Here is a 21,961-nt window from a genome sequence, read left to right as displayed (position 1 = left end):
AACAAAAATGAATAAAGCTGCACTCATTTATAAACATGGGCAAGAATTTGCATTGAATTACATGGAATCTGCAGCACTGAAACAGCCCAACTAGTCTGTGCTGTTTATAGTCCACACAAGTTTCCTTCCATTCTATCTGCCTGATTTCAGTCTTACAGCATATCTTTGTTTCATTCATTCATGGGATGTGGCCTAGCTGGCGACCTTCTGGCTGGGCCAGCATTTATTCCCCATCCCTAGTTGCCCTTGAGAAGGCGGCGGTGAGCTGCCTTCTTGAACCACTGCAGTCCATGCGGTGTAGGTACACCCACAGGGCTGTTAGGGAGGGAGTTCCAAGATTTTGACCCAGCAACAGTGAAGGAACGGCGATATATTTCCAAGTCAGGGTGGTGAGTGGCTTGGAGGAGAACTTCCAGGCGGAGGTGTTCCCATGTGTCTGCTGCCCTTGTCCTTCTAGATGCTAGTGGTTCTGGGTTTGGAAGGTGCTGTCTAAGGATTCTAAGGATTATTCCCATTTCTCTGATGTACTCGTCTAGTACTCATCCATTTGTAAGCATCTAAGTTATGTGCTTCAATCACTCCTGTGGTAGCAGCATTCTAACTGTTGTCTGAGTAAAGAAATTTCTTCTTATTTCCCTGTTGGATTTATTGGTAACGACATTACATTTCTAGCCCTTTTGCATTCTCCCACAAGTGGAAACATTTCTCTGCATCAATTCAGCTATTTGCCCTCAGAGTCCACATGAATGAACCTTTGTCATGAGCCTACTCTGTGGTACCTTTATCATAGATTTTTTTACAATCCAATAACTTGACATCTAGTATATTAACCTTGTCTATGTCTTCAAAGAATACTGTTGGGTTAGGCATGATTTGGCATTTTGGGATCCATGTTGACTATTTTTACTTATATTTTCTGACCCTGGATATTCTTCTGTCACTATCGTGGAGCTCGAACCTATGACTCCTGACCTGGAGACAAAAGTTTGATACTCAGCAAAGCAGACCCCTTAGAGCTATTATGATGGGCTGGCTTAGATATTTGAGGAAATATATACTGGGTGGGCTGCCACAAGGCTCGATATTGGGAACACTACTACTTCTCATTGACATGAATGACTTGGACTCAGAAACCCAAGGTAAATTGATTACATTTGCTGATGATACCAAACTGGGAGGAGCAGTGGAAATGGAGGAAATAACTTTCAAAGTATAGAAAGAGTTAGACAAGGTAAATATGTGAGTGGGTCATGGCAGAATAAATTCAATGCAACTAAAATACAAAATGAGATAGAACACTAAGGAAAACAATTCACGTGGTGCAAGTGTTTCTAACGAGTAACAGTAGACTAAATTTCCATTTGAGAATCTTGTGGAGTATTGAGTGATGAAGTTTTCCTATTGTTCTTTGTGGGCTGGCTTTGAATATTGATACCACTGTAGATGACATTGTCTGTGTTGTTAAGTGAGCGCCTTTCCACTTCACCACTCCATGCTGGGGGTTTCTTTTGAAACTGCACTGTTGCATAAATGATTCCATTTTCACTATTATTGAACTGGACATCTCCATAGCTGTGTGTTTTTGGTGAGCTACTTTGAGTGACCCTCACATTTTCATATATAGTGCTCTCCTCCGCTGCTACCAATTGCTACAATATAAAAAAAATACATGATGCAATTTATTTCTGATTAACTTGATTGGTGATTTGTGCTGTTATGAGGAGAAATTTATTTCTTGATTACTATGTCAAGTCTATGCTGGTGTCATTCTCCTAATGAGCCTCCCTCTTCATCTAATCTCACCAATAAATCTTTCAATTCCTTTCTCCATCATGTGCTTATCTAGCTTCCCCTTGAATAGATTTATGATATCGGCATCAACTACTCGCTGTGGTAGCGAGTTCCACACTCTGACCACTGGTAAAGAATCCTCCTGCACTCCCTCCTTCTTTTCTAAGGATTGGTTGAGGCGAATAGCATTGTTACAATTAAGGCAAAGCTAGATAAGCACGTGAGGGAGAAAGAAATAGAAGGAAATGCTGATAGAGTTAGATGAGTCAGTTGGACTGAACGACCTGTTTCTGGATCCTGTGAAGTTTATGTTATCCAGTTCTGCAAATTTCCAAACATTATTTACACTTCCTTCATCCTTACCTCATTATCGTTTAAAGACTTGTTTCTTCGATAACATACAATGCCGATTGAATCTGAAAAATCACAATGTTATTGTTGAAAGAACTGTAACAGGAATGGTTAATATGCTTAAAATTGTTGTGTTGCAGTGTGCATAATCTTACAATTGATCTACATTCATGCGAACCTCATCTGCATTGCGCTCATGATTTCCCTATATAGAGCGGAAATAGCTGTTGGTTATTTTGCATAATATTCAGCAAGAGTGAAGATAACTCTCACTCCCACCATCTGATGGAGCAGATGTTGTAATTGAATCTTGATTTTTATCCCTTTAATTCCTACATGGTGCTCTGTCACATTATTGCCCAAGATGTGAAGGTGAAAATTAAACCCCTTCACCCTCCACTCCCACCCCCCACCACCCCCCACCAGCCAATATGTGTTTAGAATTTTGCAACACAAAGATCCCATCAATCCTACACTGAAAAGGAGCTCCTGTTCTGTTCTGATATCAGGGGGTAGACCAAACAATTCATTACAGGGAAAAATGAGCAGCCAAATTTACTTATGCAGAGTTAAAAACAGGCTCTGTCTTTTGACTCAACTGTGTATTTTGGAGAAAGGGAGGAACCAACTTATGTGACAGCAAACAAAATCTATTTACTTAGCAGGGTCTATTCAAAAGGTGCACAATACCAAACAGTCTACAGAATCTACTTTAAAGAAGTCTCTACTAGCTAGAGGAAACAGAATTGATGGCTGAAACTAACTCAAATTTTCCTTCTAAGAACAGGGTTATTTCTCCAGCAAAATCAATGTGGAAGATAGTTTTACACAAATTATGTCCGTGTAGTCAATCCCAGTCAGTTACAGCAGTGCGGTCTACATGTGTGATGGATGTGGGAATTATCCAACATCTCCATGGCCGGGGATAGTGGTTTCACTATGAGCAGCTGGATGAATCAGAGGATCAACCTCTGGAACTGCATTGACAATACATTAACTCATCTATATCGTTGGTCCATGAACAGTATTTGTCTCAGGGGACCACAGCTGTTTGTGGCAACTCTTTCTGGGGCAACTGAAAACTAATACCTTTTGCTCGCTCTTCAATTCTTTGTATCTCCTTCTGCTTCAAATCAGTTTCCTAATTTTCCCTAAAAGAAATCGGATGGTTTCTACCATTCCTTGTGGCAAATCATTTCATGCTTCAACTAGCTTCTGATTAATTAAACTTCTCTTAACCTTTTTCTTCAGTCACCCGGTAATAATTTAAAATTCATGACCCTTCAGCACTGACTCCCTGACCAGAAGAAATAACTTTCCCTTAGCCACTTGATCATTCGTTTCATTGAAAATCTCTGGTAAACAAGAAGGAAAAGGAAGAAAATGTGAAGTAAAAAAAAATAGAGAAACTTGACCTTTTTTGTCAAAGTATAGTCTGCATGTGTAAGGATGGTCATAAACATGTGTGATTATCATCGTAATACTCGGAGCAGATTTAACCTTTAAACACCTGTATCCTAAATGAAAGAGTTAGGAGATCGCTTTTTCTACTAGAATCTTGCAGATCCTGTTCCCTTATTGAAGTGAAGAGTTGTGAAACATGGTCAAGTTGACTAACCTTCCTGCTACTGCCGTATCTGCAATGAGATGCACTATTGTTTGCACAACCTTTTCCTCTCAAACCTTCCAGCAGCAGCAGAATTAATTGCCACAGAGTAAAAATAAGAGTAATGATGGGTGAAAAATGAGCAACTAATGGGTTTTATTAGATTTTATAAACATCTTGTGGTGCCGTCTCTGCTTTAATTAACATCCCAGCCATCACTGTGTCAACTTTAAGACTCAGGCTTTGAAATTTCACATCTGGATTTGGCTTCAGATGTCAAAGCCAAACACATCTGGATTCCCACTGTACAAAGCTTTGGCTTCAAAATTGAACTGTTTTTATCGATGTTGCCAGGGTTGGTGTCACAGGGAAAATATTTTGACCTGCACATTTTTTTTGTACGAGCGCTTAAAGTGCGCTCAGCAAATTGGTACATTCATGACTTTAAGGCAATCATTAATTCATTCTATTCATGGCTTTCCTGACTTCTTGCTGACAGGAATTTGGTGAACATACCAAAGGGACTCCCTCTGAAAGATTACTCACTGAAAGAAAAGAGTTGACATTTCGAGTCCTCGTGACCCTTCAACAGAGCTAGGCGAATCCCAGGAAGGGGTGAAATATATTTCACCCCTTCCTGGGATTCGCCTAGTTCTGTCGAAGGGTCATGAGGACTCGAAATGTCAACTCTTTTCTTCTCCGCCGATGCTGCCAGACCTGCTGAGTTTTTCCAGGTAATTCTGTTTTTGTTTTGGATTTCCAGCATCCGCAGTTTTTTGTTTTTTGTTTTTTGTTTTTACTCACTGAAAGATATGATTTGGGGAAGACTGGGCTTGCTTGGTCTTAAACAGATCTATAATCACAAAAAGAAACTAAACAGAATCAGATTGTATTCTTACAACCCGCAGAAAATCTAATAAGTACTTGAGAAAACATTCCAACATTGGTCATCCAAACTAATCCCTTTAGAGAAGAAATATCAATCCAGTATTTGACTGCAACTGATTACGATTGGGTCAAAAGAGAAAAAATTAGCTCATTAAATCCTCAACACTTTCAATTACAAGGGCGGAATCTTCCGGCCTTACCAGCAGCGGGAATCCTGGTGTACTTAATTTGGCGGGAAAGCAAACGTCTGTTCCCTGATGTCGGCACGAGCTGTCGGAATCTTGTTCACCCAACTTTCAAGGTGGAATGAGCTTCCCGATGACCAATGTCGGGAAGACCTTTTGTGTGCATTAACGTTATGTTAATAGGCCTAGAGGGCCCCGGCCTGTTCAGTTGCAAGCGCACCATCTTCAGCCTGACCTGCTGGAATTGATGGGGCCGCTGGCCAGAGGGCAGGTGGAGTGGCAGGGCACCCTTGGAGTGTCCTGGGTCGATGCACTGAGGTGCTAGGTTGGCACTACTCCTCCCTGTGGGTGCCCGATGGCACCTCCTTGACTCCCTGAGGAGAAGAGGCACCTGGAGGGAGGCCAAGGTGCCCTGTGCCCCTCTTGCCTTGTCATTGCTGAAACACACCGATGGCTAGACTGATGGTGTGGCAGGTTCAAGCGCAAATCTGGCAGAAACTGTGTTCTGCTGGACCTGGGTTTCCAAGATGGCCACCACCCATCCCTTTGCACTTGCATGCTGGAACCACAACAACAGACAAAATGTAGATGGATTCCCGCAGTCTTCTGTCTAGTCTGCGGATGGCGTCTGACAATCCTGCTTGATGTTTCCCTGCCTATCTCTGCATCTCCAAGAGGCCTGTTAGGGCTGAATCCAGGGGCTCGTTGTCTGAATTGGACTCAGCAAGGGCCTGGTCTCCAGCAGTCCTCTGAGTGACAGAGACCTCAGCTGTCACTACCTCCGCCAGCTGTGGATCCATGTCTATGAGGCGATCACTTGATTCTGAACCCGGGCCTGCTCTAAAACTAGGACCCACCGAAGTGGATAGATCTGCACTGGTGGGGCATGTGGGTGAATGGTGTGATGGTGCTTCCTCTGACACTTCCTCGTCAAAGTGGGGCTGGGGCTGTGACATCTCGTGGATGATGTCCGCCCCCATTTCTTGCTGGTATCTGGGATAGAGAAAAGAGAGTATTAGGGATTGACTAAGCAGGCTCGTACATTAAAGATCACTCACAGTCAATGCCCCCGCATATTGTAGATGGAGACTGGATGTTGGGGAGGGGGGAAGGCTGATCTCACCTTCCGCACAAACTCTTCTGCCAACTCTGCGGCCTGTCCCTCAGAAATTCTGAGGGGACGAAGTTCTGGAGTGCCACCTCCTGTCTTGGCCCACTCTTTTTGGCTGCAAGCCATTTTGTCCTGCAGAAAGACAGAAGGATTGATTGTGAGACTATCGGGTGAATCACTGGTTCAGAAACATGCATGTCTATTGTCGCTGTTGAGCCCTCCCCAGTAAGTGATTAAGAAGCTGTTTGTCCTGGAACTAATATGAGATAGAGAGCTTAAAGTGGCTGGTACACATTCAGTGCTGATGCCCCATCTGCTGGTTGTGTGTGGCATCTCTATGCACTCTAACCCGTAGACGGCCTGATGCCCTTTTTGAGAGTGTGAGTTTGCAGTGAGTAGATGGTGCCACTTACCCTGGCAGAGAACAGCAGGCCATTCCATCTTTCTCTGCATTGCCGGGCTGCCCTTTATTGGACCCCATGGGCGCAAACATCCTCCTAGGCTGCCGCGATCAGGTGGGAGGGCCTCCTGCTCCCATCCCACAGAAACAGCACCTCCCACCTTTCGTGGACAGCGTGGAGGGATGTCTGCTGAGAGCCATGACTGAACCGTGGACCTGCAGGTTGCTGTCTTCTCTTGAACATTATTATGGATGCAGAATCCGGAGCTAGGTTCCCTTTAAGTATGGCATCCGGACATTCGACCCTATGATGTAACGGCTGGGTGGATGACTTCCTGCCAGGCCCTGCCTCGAGATTCACCGAGCTCCTCACGGATGCACAATTAAGGAGCTGAACAGTGCACGATCTCGCATGCTCAGCCATTCCCACCCAATTCCAGCAGAAGTCACTCCTAACTTAGACTCCAGAATGGAAGAGGCCGCCATCCGTCTTACAATCAAAAGACCAAGGCCCATTGAAATCTCACATCCACCAAGTAATTTCCTGTCAGATGCCTCTATCATTCTAAACCCATGGTGAATTTTACTTCCCGCAGGGTTCAGGGAAATATTTGTTTTACCTAGCAACAGCAACAACTTAATCGTCTTCCATTTTTAACACATCTGGACCGGAAGTGCAGATTGCAACAATCATAGGATTCCAACAAACCATATATTTTTATATTCTGCAGCAAACTATTGCCATAAAATGAAGTGATTAAAGAGAAATAGAAACTCACGTTTGTTGATTTGCCTCGGGTACAGAAGTAGAGAAACGGCAAACACCACAAGAATGCCCCCCAGCACTCCGAACACAATGTAAATCAGCCTGTGAAACAGAGAATAGGCAAGGGACAGTGTTGGTTCACAATTGATTCTTGGCCATTTGTTTAAATAAAGCAAAGGTTTATACTTGTAGAACATCTTTCAAGAGCTCAGGACATTCCAAAGCGCTTTACACAATGGAGCAATTTTGAAGTATAGTTAACTGCTGCAAAGAGGGAAATGAGGCAGCTATTTGCACACAGCATGGTCACCGAAACAGGAATGTGATAATGACCAGATAATCTGTTTTAGTCAATGGTGTTGGTTAAGGGATAAATATTGGCCAAGCCTCCAGGGAAATCTCCTTGTGTTTCTTCAAATATTATCATAGGATCTGTTTCATCCACCTGAGGGGGCAAACGGGGCCTGGGTTTAACATCATATCCAAAAGGTGGCACCTCTGGTAGCACGGCACCCCCTCAGTACTGCACTGGAGTGTCAGCCTAGATAATGTGCTCAGGTCTCTGGGGTTAAACAACCCTCTGACGCAGAAAGTGAGTTTACTATTACTGAGCCATGTTTATTACATGTTAAAGTTCACTTTAAGGAAAAGAATACCTGATAAGCTCTGAGAAAATAGAATCAACAACAATTTAATGCACTATATGGATTTTATATTCAGATGATATTCATTGTCAAACCTATACAACAAAACAGACATAGAGATATGACCCAAAATAAAATGCATAGCTTTTCAACATATTTTACATGCCTAATGGTTATCTGGTAAAAAATAAGTACACTGTATACGCTAGAAATGTGAATGAGAAACAGATGTTTCTAGAAACGCTCAGCAGGTCAGCAGGCTTCTATGGGGTGAACAGACCTGTTTAGGTTTGGGTATGAACAAGAATACTGAAGAGGCAACTGCACTTCAACAATAACTATGTCTATTTTCTCCACAGGCTGGATGTACCTGCTGTGTGTTTCCAACACTGTTTGACATTTAGTTGGCGTTTTCTCTTTATCACCGTTGTAACTTCCAAGACCTGATTCCTCAGTGTTTACATCATCGGACTACAATTTCTGCTACTTATTGTCGACAGCTCAGGCTAATAATGCGGAAGTAAGACCAAAGCTGTGAGATATGTCACATACTAGTAATCTCAAGGGCTGTGTGGATACATCACTCTAATTCCTCCCTTTCACCAGCAGAAAAGCAAATACTTTGTCAGTGTCACTCTAGAATAGATAGCGGCAAGGCTAGTTTGGCAAGTACAACTCATCATATACTAAATGAGATTAAGTTAATAGTGAAGTATCCATGGTGAATAAGAGTATCATATGAGGGCTGGCAAATTGGGGGGTGCCTAATTTTAATTCTTCTTTCTCACCAACAAGAATATCAATTTTGTCGAGCAGCTAACACAACAGCATAATGTAAATCCAGTAACCATTTCCATTCTGATGAGCTACATTCCAAAAGATTTTCACCCCTTTGGCCAAAACGATGGGGGTGGGGTGGGGGGGTGGGGGGGGGGCGGGGGGGGTGGGGGTGGTTGGTGCAGGGTAGGGGGTGTGAATTTTATGGACCTCACAAGGGCAGGAAATATGGTGTGTGGGGTGACTCAATTTGGTGGGGAATTCCGATTTCCTGACGGCGGGTTGAGATGCAGTGACAAAGTCAGAGGCACGTTCGTGATGTTTCGCACCTCATGCTCTCCCTGGCACATGGAAGTTTCATTATAATCGAGTGGCAAAAGGTGAAAAGAGAGAAAGTGGAATTGACTCACAGTTCTGGTTACCATGCTGGGAATAAAACCCTGTTGACAAAATTTCAGCTATTGTATCTCATATGCAAGCATAGAGTCATAGACTTATACTGCACAGAAACAGGCCCTTTGGCTCATCGTGTCAGTGCCAGCCATCAAGCACCTATCTATTCTAATCCCATTTTCCAGCACTTGGCCTATAGCCCTGTATGCTATGGTGTTTCTAGTGCTCATCTAAATACTTCTTAAATGTTGTGAGGGTTCCTGCCTCTACCACCCCCTCAGGCAGCATGTTTCGGATTCCAACAACCCTCTGGGTGAAAAAAACTTCCTTCAAATCCCCTCTAAACATTCTGCCCCTTACCTTAAATCTATGCCCCCTGGTTATTGACACCTCTGCTAAAGGGCAAAGTTTATTTTTATCTATCCTATCTATGCCTCTCATAACTTTGTATACCTCTATCAGGTCCCCCCTCAGCCTTCTCTGCTCCAGGGCAAAGGACCCTAGCCTATCCTGTCTCTCTTCATAGCAGAAATGCTCCAACCCAGGCAACATCCTAGTAAATCTCCTGTGCACCCTCTCCGGTACAATCACATCCTTCCTATAGTGTGGCAACCAGAACTGCACACAATACTCCAGCTGTGACCTAACTAGCTTGTTATACGGCTCCAGCATAACCTCCCTGCTCTTATATTCTATGCCTCATCTAATAAAGGCAAGTATCCCATATGCCTTCTTAACCACCTTATCTACCTGTGCTGCTGCCTTCAGGGATCTAAGGACATGTACCAAGGTCCTTCTGATCCTCTGTACTTCCTAGGGTCCTACCATTCATCGTGTATTCCCTTGCTGTGTTAGTCCTCCCAAAATGCATCACCTCACACTTCTCAGGATTAAGTTCCATTTGATTAGCAGTGCTAATCAAGACACCAACAAGGAGAACATTGTACCTTGTGTGAAATTTGGATTCTGAAGATTGGTTTTGATCATCGGTGGAAATGATTTTTGTACTTGTGGAATGTGTCGTTGTTGTAGAATCTTCACAAAAATACTCAGGTCCTGTTGAAACAGGGAATAACATTTAGATTCACCTCATTTTCACTTGTCGTCAACTGAGAGGGTATCATTGTCAAACTAAATCTTCAGTAAGAGACCAGTTGATACAATTAATTCAGATGATTTAATTTCTATATAATTTTCTTCTCTCTCATAGTACGTAGAGATCCTTCTGACACCTGGTTAAGGCTCATTTTTACTGACAATTTCTGTTTCTTTCTCACTCTTGAGAGTTGGTGGAGCAGAGTTACTACTAGAGCAACATAGATCCCTGAAGGCAGCAGCACAGGTAGATAAGGTGGTTAAGAAGACATATGGGATACTTGCCTTTATTAGCTGAGGCATAGAATATAAGAGCAGGGAGGTTATGTTAGAGCTGTATAAAAAGGTGGGCTACAATCCAGATATTCCCTTTTCTGCCATGTGAAAACATAGGCCCAGATTTTCACCACGATGCAGAGCATCTCCATCATGCAAACATCCCAGAAATGGCTGAGAATTCTAGGCCCTGTCCCTGAAACTGGCATTTGCCATCTTTGAGGTGGTGGAACTAGAGTCAGGCTGGTGTTCGCGCATTTGAGAGTTGTGGAGGTAGCTGGTCACTTAAATCACCAGCTGCCTCCACTGAAGTGGGATTTTGGTAGGCCAGGAGCGTGAAACCCAGAGTGCGCAGATTAGACTAGGCAAGGGGAGGCTTGAAAATGGTGCATTCTTATGGCTAGCCAGGGTACCCTTCTGGAGACAAAACGTACCCTTTTGGATAGGGCCCCAGGACACATTTGGAAGAGGTTAGGCACCCCTTTGGCATTGTCAAAACTAAAAATAATAATGCACTTTTAATGCACAAAGTCATTAGAACTGTCAAGCTGTCGAAGAACTATCAAGCTGGCAAGGAACTGTCCAGCTGTAAAAGAAATGTCAAGGAACTGTCAAAACTGTCAAACAAGTGTAAAATCTGTCACAGAATCACAGAATTGTTACGGTGTAGAAGGAGGCCATTCCACCCATCATGTCTGCACTGGCTCTCTGAGCATTTTAACTTAGTGCCAATCTCCTGTCTTTTCCCTCTAACCCTGTACATTATTTCTATCTAAATAATCATCCAATGACATCTTGAATGCTTCAATTGAACCTGCCTCCACCACACTTCCAGGTAGTGCATTCCAAACCCTAACTACTCGCTGTGTGAAAAATTTTTTTCTCACCTCGCATTTGCTTCTTTAGCAAAACACTTTAAAACTGTGCCCCCTGGGTTCTCGATCCGTTTACGAGTGGGAACAATTTCTCCCTATCTACTCTATCCAGATCCCACATGATCTTGAAAACTTCTATCAAGTCAGCTCTTAGCCTTCTCCTCTCTAAGGAAAATAGTCCCAACTTCTCCAATCTTTCCTCATAACTGAAGTGTCTCATCCCTGGAACCATTCTCGTAAACCTCTCCTGCACTCTCTCCAATGCACTCACATCCTTCCTATAGTGTGGCGCCCAGAACTGCACACAATGCTCCAACTGAGGTCTAGCTAGTGTCTTATATAAGTGCCTCATAACCTTGCTGCTCTTGTACTCTATGTCCTATTAATGAAGCCTAGAATACTGCATGCTTTAGAACCTATCCTGCCACCTTTAAAGACTTATGTTATTATACACCCAGGTGTCCCTGCTCCTGCACACCCTTTAGAATAGTATCCTTTATTTTACACTGCCTCTCCATGTTCTTTGTACCAAAGTGTATCACCTCACACATCTTCACATTGAACTTCATCTGCCACCTATCTGCCCAGTCCACCAATGTGTCAATGTCCTTTTGAAGTTCTACACTGTCCTCCTCACAGTTTATAATTCTCCCAAGTTTTGTGTTGTCCGCAAACTTTGAAATTGTCCCCTGCACACCAAGATCTAGATCATTTATATATATCAGGAAAAGCAAGTGTCCCAATACCGACCCCTGGGGAGCTCTACTATAAACCTTCTTCCAGCCTGAAGAGTACCCATTAACCATTACTCTCTGTTTCCTATTCCTCAGCCAATTTTGTATCCACATTGTTACTGTCCCTTTTATTCCAAGACTTATTACTTTCCTCACAAGTCTGTTATGTGGCACTGTATAGAATGCCTTTTAGAAGTCCATATACATCACATCAATGGTCTTGCCCTCATCAATCATCTCTGATACCTCTTCAAAAAACTCCAGCAAGTTAGTTAGACATGATTTTCCTTTAACAAATCCATGCTGACTCTTCTAAATCAATCCACATTTTTCCATGTGACTATTAATTCTATCCTGAATAATTGTCTCTGGAAGTTTCTCCATCACTGAAGTTAAACTGACTGGTCTGTAATTACAGGGCAGCTCTTTACAACCTTCTTTGAACAAGGGCGTAATGTTTGCAATTCTCTTGTCCTTCAGCACCTCCCCCAAATCCAGGGAACATTGAAAGATTATTGCCAGTGCCTCTGCAATTTCCACTCTCTCTTCCTTCAATATTCTTGGATGCATCTCACCCAGTCCCGGTGCCTTCTCGACTTTGAGTACCGACAGCTTATCTAATACCTCTTCCTTATCAATTTTAAACCCTTCTAGTGACTGAGTTTCCTCCTCAGTCAACATGGCCTGGGCAGCATCTGCCTTGTATATAAAGACAGATGTAAAGTATTCATTTAACACCTCAGCCATGCCCTTTGCCTCTACGTGTAGATCCCCTTTCTGGTCCCTAATTGGCCCTACTCCTGCTTTTATCACCGTTTTACTATTGATGTGCTTCTAGAATACTTTGGGATTTCCTTGGGATTTATCATAATCCCTATTTGCTTCTCATATTTGCTTTCTCACATCCCTTCTGAACCTTCTCTATTCAGCTTGGTTCTCAATTGCACTTGCTACCTGACACCTGTCGTAAGCACACTTTTTCTTCTTTAACTTAAATTCAATCTCCTTTGACACCCAGGGAGCTCTGGATTTGTTTGTCCTGCCCTTCCCTTTTGAGGGAACATACCTTGATTGTGCCCAAACCATCTCCTCTTTGAAGGTAGCCCATTGTTCAGCTCCTGTTTTCCCCGTTGAGCTTTGGTTCCAGTCTATCTGGCCCAGCTACGTTCTTGCCCCTTTGGAGTCTGCTTTGTGGCAGTTGATTACTCTTACTCTGGATAGACTAGTGTCATTTTTCACCTTCATCCTAAACCTTATGAAACAATGATCACTGTCCCCTAAATATTCCCCACTGTCACTTGATCTATTTGGCCCATCTCATTCCCAAGAACCAGGTCTAGCTCCTTTCTTGGACTGGACAGATACTGCTGTTGGAAATTATCCTGAACACAACCTAGGAATGCTTGTCCCTCACTGCCCCTTACACTACCACTATCCCCAGCCTATATATGGGAAATTAAAGCCCCCCGTAATAGCTACTCTATGATGTTTATGTCAAAGATGTTAAGGAAGTGTCCAGGGATACTAGGTGAGTTGGCATGGGGGTGCGTAAGGGAACAGGGTGATGAGTGGGGGCATGCGAGTGTGAAGGACCATGGGTGGTGGGTAGAGGGGCATGCATTGGCATAAGGGGTATGGGGCCAAGGGAGGGGCATAGGATGGCATGGGGAATATGAGGGGCCATGGGGAGTGGGTAGAGGGGCATGGGTTGCATAGAGTGTTTGAGGGGTGTGGGGGTTAGATGGGGGGCATGGGTTGGCATAGACTGGCCATGGATAGGGCATAAGGAGTGTGTGGAGGGTGAGGGGGCGAGAGCTATTTTTTGTTTCAATCATTTTTAAAATTGATTCAAACACAGTGCTGAAGCACAGAGACGGGCCTTTCAGCCAGTCCACCTCCGCAACCGGCAGCCTCCGCACTCATCCTGGGGACGACAGGAACAACTTTTAATCCAGCTTGTACCCCTATGAATGAAAATCCCAACTGCGGGCGGCTATTTTTGAAGGTAGGTTTTGCAGAGCCTGGAATTCTCCTCTCTCTGCGAACCCGACCCAGGTATGAAAACCCGGGCCATAAAGTTCCAGGCAGAGAGAGCTGGCCTCTCCCACTGCTGGAAAATGTATTCCTGGGGGTCCAGCAACCACAATCCTGCCCTGGAAGGATGTCCTGGAGGGAAAAAGGGATGGCAGGTGAGCATTGAAGGCAAAGGGACATCAAGCAGCTAATATTCATGTAGTGTTTTCCTGTTAAAAGAATGTATTTGTTCTGGTGAAGAGCCATACAGACTCGAAACGTTAACTGTGTTCCTCTCTGCAGATGCTGTCAGACCTGCGGAGTTTTTCCAGATATTTTTGTTTGTGTTTCAGATTTCCAGCATCCGCAGTATTTTGCTTTTATCACCACAATGAAGAACTCTATCTACTAGACATGTGGGGCCTGAGCTTTGGCGAAGTTGCAGTCAGAGTTGGATTGCCACTCCTCTCCTAGTTTCTTATCCGAAAATCCTTTGGACCCTTTCTCGCCTGAACTTCTGACTGAGGCTGGGTGAGAACTGTGCAGGGGAATGCGCTCCCAGGGGCCTGCTGTCGACGGCTGCAGAGTCGGACACAAGGAGGACTCGCCCCCTCCCTTTTTTTACAACACTTGCTGCCGTAAATCAAGTGAGTTTAAAGGTCCAGTCACTTTCAAGCCAGGCAGAGGTTAGGTTTGACAGGTAAGTGGGGAAATGGGGGAGGGCGGGTGGGGTTCGGTGGTGGGGGGGGCGGGGATGGGGGGAGGGTCAGGATGGGGGAGGGGGTATAGGGCAGGGGATGGTTGGGTAGTTGGGAGGGTTGGGCAGTTGGGGGGTTGGGCAGTTGCTGGGGGTGTCGGACAGTTGGTGGGGTCAGGCAGTGGGGGGGGGTTTGGGTAGTGGGGGGTGTGGGGCAGTTGGGGAAAGGTCAGGCTGTCAGGCTGGGGGGTGGTGGTGCGGTGGGGGGGTTGGGGGGGGGGTGGTGTGTGGCTGGCAGTGGGGTTTGGGAAGTCTGCAGGGGGTGGTCAGGTCTTCCTGGTCCAGGAGTGGTGGGGGTAGTTGGGGGTTGGGAGTGTCCTGTGAGCGGAGGTGTCCCTTGGGGCAACTCCTGTTGGGAGGTCCTGTGGGGTTAGGAGTCCTGTAGGTCTGGGAACCCCATGGCAGGGGTGTAGTCCCGTGGGAAGGTTGTGTTTGGTGTGGGCAGGGCAAGTCCCGTGAGGGTTTGGAGGTGGGAGGAGTCCCGGGGGTGACCTTGGGGGTGGTCAGTATGGGTCAGGACAATTGTTACCCAGAAGCTAGAAGTGGTTTTAATTCTTATAACTTTATCTGGGTAACTATTGATGTAACATAGTCAGGACTGCCCAACCATCCATCTGATTGACCAGTCAGTACAACCATCCGAATTAGGAGCAGGAGTGGGCCGTCAGGCTTGCTCCGCCATTCAATAAGATCATGGCTGATCCGATTCCTCCATATCCCGGCCTACCCCCATAAACTTCACCCCTTTACTTGTCAAGAATCTATCTAGCACTACCTTTAAAATATTCAAAGACTCGACTTCCACCATCTTTTGAGAAAGAGAGTTCCAAAGACCCATGGCCCTCTGTGAGAAAAAAAATTTCTCCTGCTTTCTGTCTTAAACGTGCGACCCCTTATTTTTAAACAGTGACCCCTAGTTCTAGATTCTCCCACAAGATGAAATATCCTTTCCACATCCACCCTGAGAAGACTCCTCTGGGTATTATATGTTTCAATCAAGTCTCCTCTTCCTTTTCTAAATTCCAGCAGATACAAGCTTGGCCTGTCCAACCTTTCCTCATAAGATAACCCTTCCATTCCCAGTACTAGTGAACTAAACCTTCTCTGAACTGCTTCTAATGCATTTACATATTCCTTTAACACCGTACACCAGTACTTTACACCAATACTGTGCACAGTACTTTAATCAGATTCCATTTTAATTTAATGGGATTAATGGAATTCCTACGATGTTTACACATGTTTTGGGGGAATATTTCTGTCCATTTTTTAATGAAAAATGCAAATCAGTGACCTTGTTCAGAACTGTTGAGAAACCAAATAGAGTGAATTTGGTCAGTTCCCGTTGCTCAGGGTGACTGAAGGAATTTAACCAGTGACCAGTTTGGATAAACATTAATTAATTAAAAAATTCAATTACCATTTTGTTTGTTTACAGTAACACTTACCAATGTTGCCGATTTGTGTCACATACACACAGGTCTCCTCTGAGCTGCTGATCACCAACACATTAACCATTTCACTGGTTTTTTCTCCCTGATTATTCAAGGCTGTGCAGTAATATTGATGATGTTGCTGTTTGAAGGATTGACAATGTAGATCCAGTTTATTGGTGTCAGAGATCTTTGAATCTTCAGACAGGGTCTTTTCATACCATGTGTACTGAATGGGAAGGGATCCCTGGACAGACTCACAGAAGATGGACACTGAGCCCCCAGAACATGAGACATTTGGTGGTGATGAAAATTTAAGCACAGGAAGAGACACGGGGTCTGTGGGAAAGAAACAAATATTCACACAATGACTGAGCATCCAAAAATCAAAGACTCTCCAATTTTCACCACTTCTGTATCTCACCCAGGGCCTGTCTTGTTGGAATCTCAACAGTGCATTCAGCTCTCCATATCTCTCCATCCTCCTACCAGCCTGAACTATCACGTCTGTTACTAGATCAGAACTTCAAGCCTCCAGGTCAAGAAAGCAGCAATGATACCGAGAAAGCTTCTATTTGAAAATCAGGGCTAACAATGTCTCTCAGTAGCAGGTAGCCAGCCTATGTTACTGTTTAATTGTTTGAACCTCAGATGTGAATTAGTTGGAGACATTTGTGGATTAGCACAGCAAAAAACAATGATGAAAAATTGCCAGATATCAGTTATAAACTTTGTGGATTTGCTTAGGTGGTGGGAGGTGTTGTTGCCGGTTTGGGGATGGGGGTGGGGGGAGGTGGTGGACAGTAGCGGGGAAAGCTACCCTCCTTATCCATGATGGCACTGGAAATACATTTTCCTGCTGCAGCTAGAAGTTCCTCATTGCTTTTAAAATCCCAGCTTCCCAAGCCTTGGAAAACACAGCCTGCAAACTATTGAATTCAAATGGATCTCAAAATCAGAGGAGTAGAGCCTCAGTTAAATATAATAGGCATTGATCTGCCTCTCCAGAGTAAGACACTCGGACATCTTGAACCCATTACAGTTAAAAAGGAAGCCATTTATGGCCAGTTGGGTGGCACAATTTAAACAATTTAGGGCCCCTCTCTCCTGCCTTTTGGAGATATGGGCACAGGGAGTTTCCACTTGAACTCTGTGTGAGAGCCAATAGCTGAAGCACAAAGGCAACCAGATTCACCAACAATTTTACTGAGAATTGATGGGCCTTCACTACTGTCACTGAGACAAACTCTTACCCTGGCGGAACAGAGGAAGCCATTCACCCTCTTTCGGCACGGGATGGCTGTCCTCTTTTGCAAGATGTTGGCCCTGACCACCGCTATCAGCTCATTCCAGGCTGGATTGGTAATGTTGCTGCACCTCTTGCGGCCAGAGCCAGGGTAGAGGACATCACGGTGGGCCGCCAAGGTGTCCAAAAGGCGCTTGAAGGACGCATCACTAAACCGAGGGGGTTTGCAGTCTTCTTGCCTTTTGGGGCCATGTCTTCTTTGCAGAAGTTCTGGGCTGGAAGCACTGAGTGCGGCTGCATTTTAAATATGGCGGGTGTTGTGAGGAAGCAGTGAGATAACGGCATGGCAGGCGAATCAGAGCCTGCCCACCATCGCAATGGTACATTTCCCTGAAAGCATAATTGGGATGTTACAGCGTGAAAAGCCACCATTGCGGCCAGTGGGTTAACATCCTTTTTCTTTCCCGCTACTGCACTTGGTGCAAACCTAGAACGATTACGCCCTGTGTCTTCATCACATGGCGAGTTTGGTGACAGGGGGCATTTAATCGGATGGGAAGGTGCTGAGCGCGGACCCCAGTCTTACGTAAGATATGAGTCTTAGACCCACATTTCTCCCTTTCAAACTGAACATGAAGTTCTACATGTTATGATCGCTTTTGCCTGGAGGCTCCTTTACCATGAGGTTATTGATTTTATCTGTCTCATTGTACACTACCAGGTCTAGGATAGCCTGCTCCCTAGTTGGCTGTAGAACATACTGCTCTATGGAATTGTTCCGAAAACACCCTATGATATAATTTTCCAAGTTACCTTTATCAATCTGATTCGCCCAATCTCCACGTAGATTAAAGTCACCCATGATTATTCTGGTACCTTTAATTTCTTCCTGTATGCTCTGTTCTACTGTGTAACTACTAATAGGGGGCCTATAAACCACTCCCCCAATTTATCTCTTCCTCTTCCTATTTTTTATCTCTACCAAAAATGATTCTACATTTTGCTCTTTCAAGCTAAGTTCATCTCTCATTACTGCACTAATGATATCCTTGATTAACAGAGCTGCCCCACCGCCATTTCCTAGCTTCCTGTCTCTTCAAACTGTCAAATACACCTCAATATTCAGGTCCCAGCCTTGATCTTTTTGCAACCATGTCTCTATAATGGCTATCAGTCCATAAATATTTATTTCCACCCGTGCTAACAATTCATCCATTTTGTTATGAAAGCTGCACACATTCAGATACAGAGCCTTAAATCTGTCTTTTTACCATTTTTGCAATCTCTGGCCTTATCAACTGATGCACTCTTAAGTTTGCCCACTCTGTCTCTTGCTGCCACACTCTGGTTATCATTACCCAAATCGCTACCCTGGTCTATTCATTGTTTCCCTTTGATTTACTATATCTCCTCTCACATGATCCCTTTCCCACACTTTTTTTTAATTCATTTATGGGATGTGGTTAGGCCAGCATTTATTGCCCATCCCTGATATAGTTCCAAGTCAGGATGGTGACTGGCTTGGAGGGGAATTTGCAGGTGGTGGTAACCCATGTATCTGCTGCCCTTGTCCTTCTAGGTTGTGGCAGTCGTGGGTTTGGAAGATGCTGCCTAAGGAGCCTTGGTGAGTTTCTGCAGTGCATCTTGTAGACGGTACATGCTGCTGCCATTGTTCGTCGCTGGTGGAGGGAGTGAATGTTTGTGGAAGGGATGCCAATCAAGCAGGGCTGCTTTGTCCTGGATGGTGTCAAGCTTCTTGAGTGTTGTTGGAGCTGCACTCATCCAGGCAAGTGGAGAGTAGTCCACCACACTCCTGACTTTTGCCTTCTATATGGTAGACAGGCTTTGGGGAGGCAGGGGGTGAGTTACTCACCACAGGATCCTTAGCCTCTTATAGCCATAGTATTTATATGGCTAGTCCAGTTCAGTTTCTGGTCAATGGTATCCCAGGATGTTGATAGTGGAGGATTTAGCGATGGCAATGCCATTGATTGTCAAGAGGCGATGGTTAGATTCTCTGTTGTTGGAGATGATCATTGCCTGATATTTGTGTGGCGCGAATGTTACTTGCCACTTGTCAGCCCAAACCTGGATATTGTCCAGATCTTGCTGCATTTGTACATGGACTGCTTCAGTATCTCTCCAATCTTATTTACCCTTCTTCAGTTTGCTCATGACTCAAATAATAATGCAGAGGTTATTTACCTTTGATGACCTGAGGGCATAAATCACGACAGATAAATAGACGTCTTTATTTCTAACTGCAAGAACAACTTGAATTTGAGATACCCCTCCAATTCATTCATCATCATGGCAACTGTCAAAACACTTTCCAACCTCTCAACTTTGTTGGCTGCAACCTGTACTGCAGGAGGATGTGGAGAGAGGAGGGAACAGAATTCATAAAAACAAAGTACATAGAAAGGGAAAAAGAAACAAGATTCAATGAAAGAATATTCAGGAACTTGGAAATATATCAAGAGGGCTGTAAACACAGAATTATTCCCAGTGTCACAGGACAGTCAGTATAAGAATAGTGAGATAAGGGAAGTAATTCTCTGGCTGGAGCTTTGTTTCAGTAGGAGACGGTTTAGATTTCTGGCACATTGGGACCAGTTCTGGAAGAGGAGCAGCCAGTAGAGGATAACTTTAACAGCTATTAGACCAATGGCCCTGCTGGGTGAGGAAGTTTCAAGGTGGGGAAAAGAGTTTATACCAGAAAACAAGGTAATACACAAGGTGAAGAGGCAGAGAGAAGAGCAGAAAGGGAAAAAGGATATAGGAAATATTAAAGAGGTTGAAAGGAATGTAAAAGAGTTCCGACCAGAAAGAGGAAGTATCGAACCGAGGAAGAATTTCAAACAGACAGATACATGCGTCAGTTAAATGTACCAAAGTACATAAAATATTTTATATAAAATTGCTAATCTTATGTTTGATGTAATCGAATTAACTAAGTTCCCGCACCAGCGTGTGGGTCCCGCCACAGTAGATGCAGTACCCAAGCAAAAGCCTGTTGACTTTGGTGGGACCGAAAGACCCCACCAGTCGGTGAGGCCAGGGAATCCCGTGCATGATTTAGAGTATTGTGAGCCTGAGAGTTTAACACTGCTGGTTAGAAAATAGATTGAAAGCATTGATCAAAAATTCCATTGCAGCATAATTAATATGAGTGTGAAAGTTAAAAGTTGGTTAAATTTTAAACAGTGATAAGAGAATGGCTACCCATTTGGGCACGTACTATAGACCAACAGTCTACCAGTGTCACTGACAGAGTCTCAGAAAACAATATTTTATCAACAGTGCTTTAAATATCAGAAGCAATTGCACATACAAGACATGTTCTGTTTGACAGATTATTACCACAACAGTCTTCAATCTGTATTGGACATCTGACCGAGAGGAAAGTCGTTTTTTACAGTTTAAAATGGATTATCTTTGTGTTTTGTTTGTTCCTCATATAGGTTTTTGAACAATTAAATGGGCTTCTTTATTTTCTATTCACAGTTAATAATACAGTTTACTATATATTGGTGAGTGGTTCTGAACTACAATACTATAGTTGAAAGAGATACAAGACTTCAAACAAATGTCATTCATTTTTTCTGAGCATTTGGTGCTTTGACATGTCTCCAGGAATTTAAGTCTCAGTAAAAATAAATGAATGACATTTGCGTGAAGTCTTGTATCCCTTTCATAAACCATACACTGGACTTAAACGACCATTGATTATCTGAATATCCAGACCTGATTGTCACTCACCGGGCAGAGAACAAATGAGAAGGATCAGAACCCACATCATTTTGTTTGCAAAGTTCAGATCAGCGCTTGTCATCAGTCACCCAGCTCTTAGTTTTCACATTAAAATAAGTATCTGATATAATTGTACAAAGGACGTAAAAGAGGAAGAAGATGGCAGGAAGCCAGGTGATGAAACTACAGTACATCATCTGATGAAATAAGTACATAAGATGGAGGAGCGGGAGTAGTCCATACTGCTCCTTGGGCTGCCCCATCATTCATTACAATCATGGCTGATCATTGGCTTTGAGGCCACATTTCTGTCCTCTTGCCATATCCCTTGAATCCCTACAGCTGTGAGGCTAAAACTCTGTCTGTCTCAGCCTTAATTATTGTCATGGGATCTCTGGTTACCAAGCTTTGTTTTTCTGAGGCAGACCCTAACTGATAAAGGAACACAAAACAGGAAACAGAAGAAGGGAAACAGAGAAAGGAGGCAGGCCCTCCCAGCTTCTAGAAAATAAACAAAAACTACAATTGAGATTGGGAAACCAACCCCTTTGGGCAGACCGATAATGTTTGAGGCTGTATAAAGTGCAGATGCCTTCCAATCTCAGTGGTAGCAGTTGATGAGTCCAGTGGTGCAGTACAGGCAGAAGAAGACAGAGACCGGATCTAGAGGCTGAGAATAAGTTGTTGCAGTTGTTTCTGTTACCTGAAGATAACATTGGTGGATCTATGCCATTGAGACTGAGTTAAGGAGATTCTGCTGATGTGTGCCATCTTTGATGAAGATGGAACCCAGGTTGAATGTGCACTGATGTCGGCTGGGGATCAGATTACAGCCTAGAAGGAGAAGAACTGAAACTCTTTGTGAGG

General features: G+C 44.0%; 1 protein-coding gene across 1 annotated transcript; it reads right to left on the bottom strand.

Annotated features, from left to right (window-relative positions):
- Positions 1-391: 391 nt before the first annotated feature.
- On the bottom strand, positions 392-21,729 carry LOC121281727. Its single transcript, XM_041194635.1, has 6 exons — positions 21,104-21,729; positions 16,111-16,434; positions 9,860-9,968; positions 7,112-7,200; positions 2,155-2,207; positions 392-1,649 (listed from the first exon to the last, which is right to left on the bottom strand). Exons 1-6 carry the CDS (start codon positions 21,174-21,176, stop codon positions 1,350-1,352), a joined length of 948 nt encoding a protein of 315 aa, XP_041050569.1. The 5' UTR covers positions 21,177-21,729; the 3' UTR covers positions 392-1,349.
- Positions 21,730-21,961: the final 232 nt, after the last annotated feature.

Source organism: Carcharodon carcharias, chromosome 9, assembly GCF_017639515.1.
Source record: "Carcharodon carcharias isolate sCarCar2 chromosome 9, sCarCar2.pri, whole genome shotgun sequence".
Classification (NCBI taxonomy): Eukaryota; Metazoa; Chordata; class Chondrichthyes; order Lamniformes; family Lamnidae; genus Carcharodon; species Carcharodon carcharias.
This window is presented reverse-complemented; position numbering and strand designations above follow the sequence as displayed.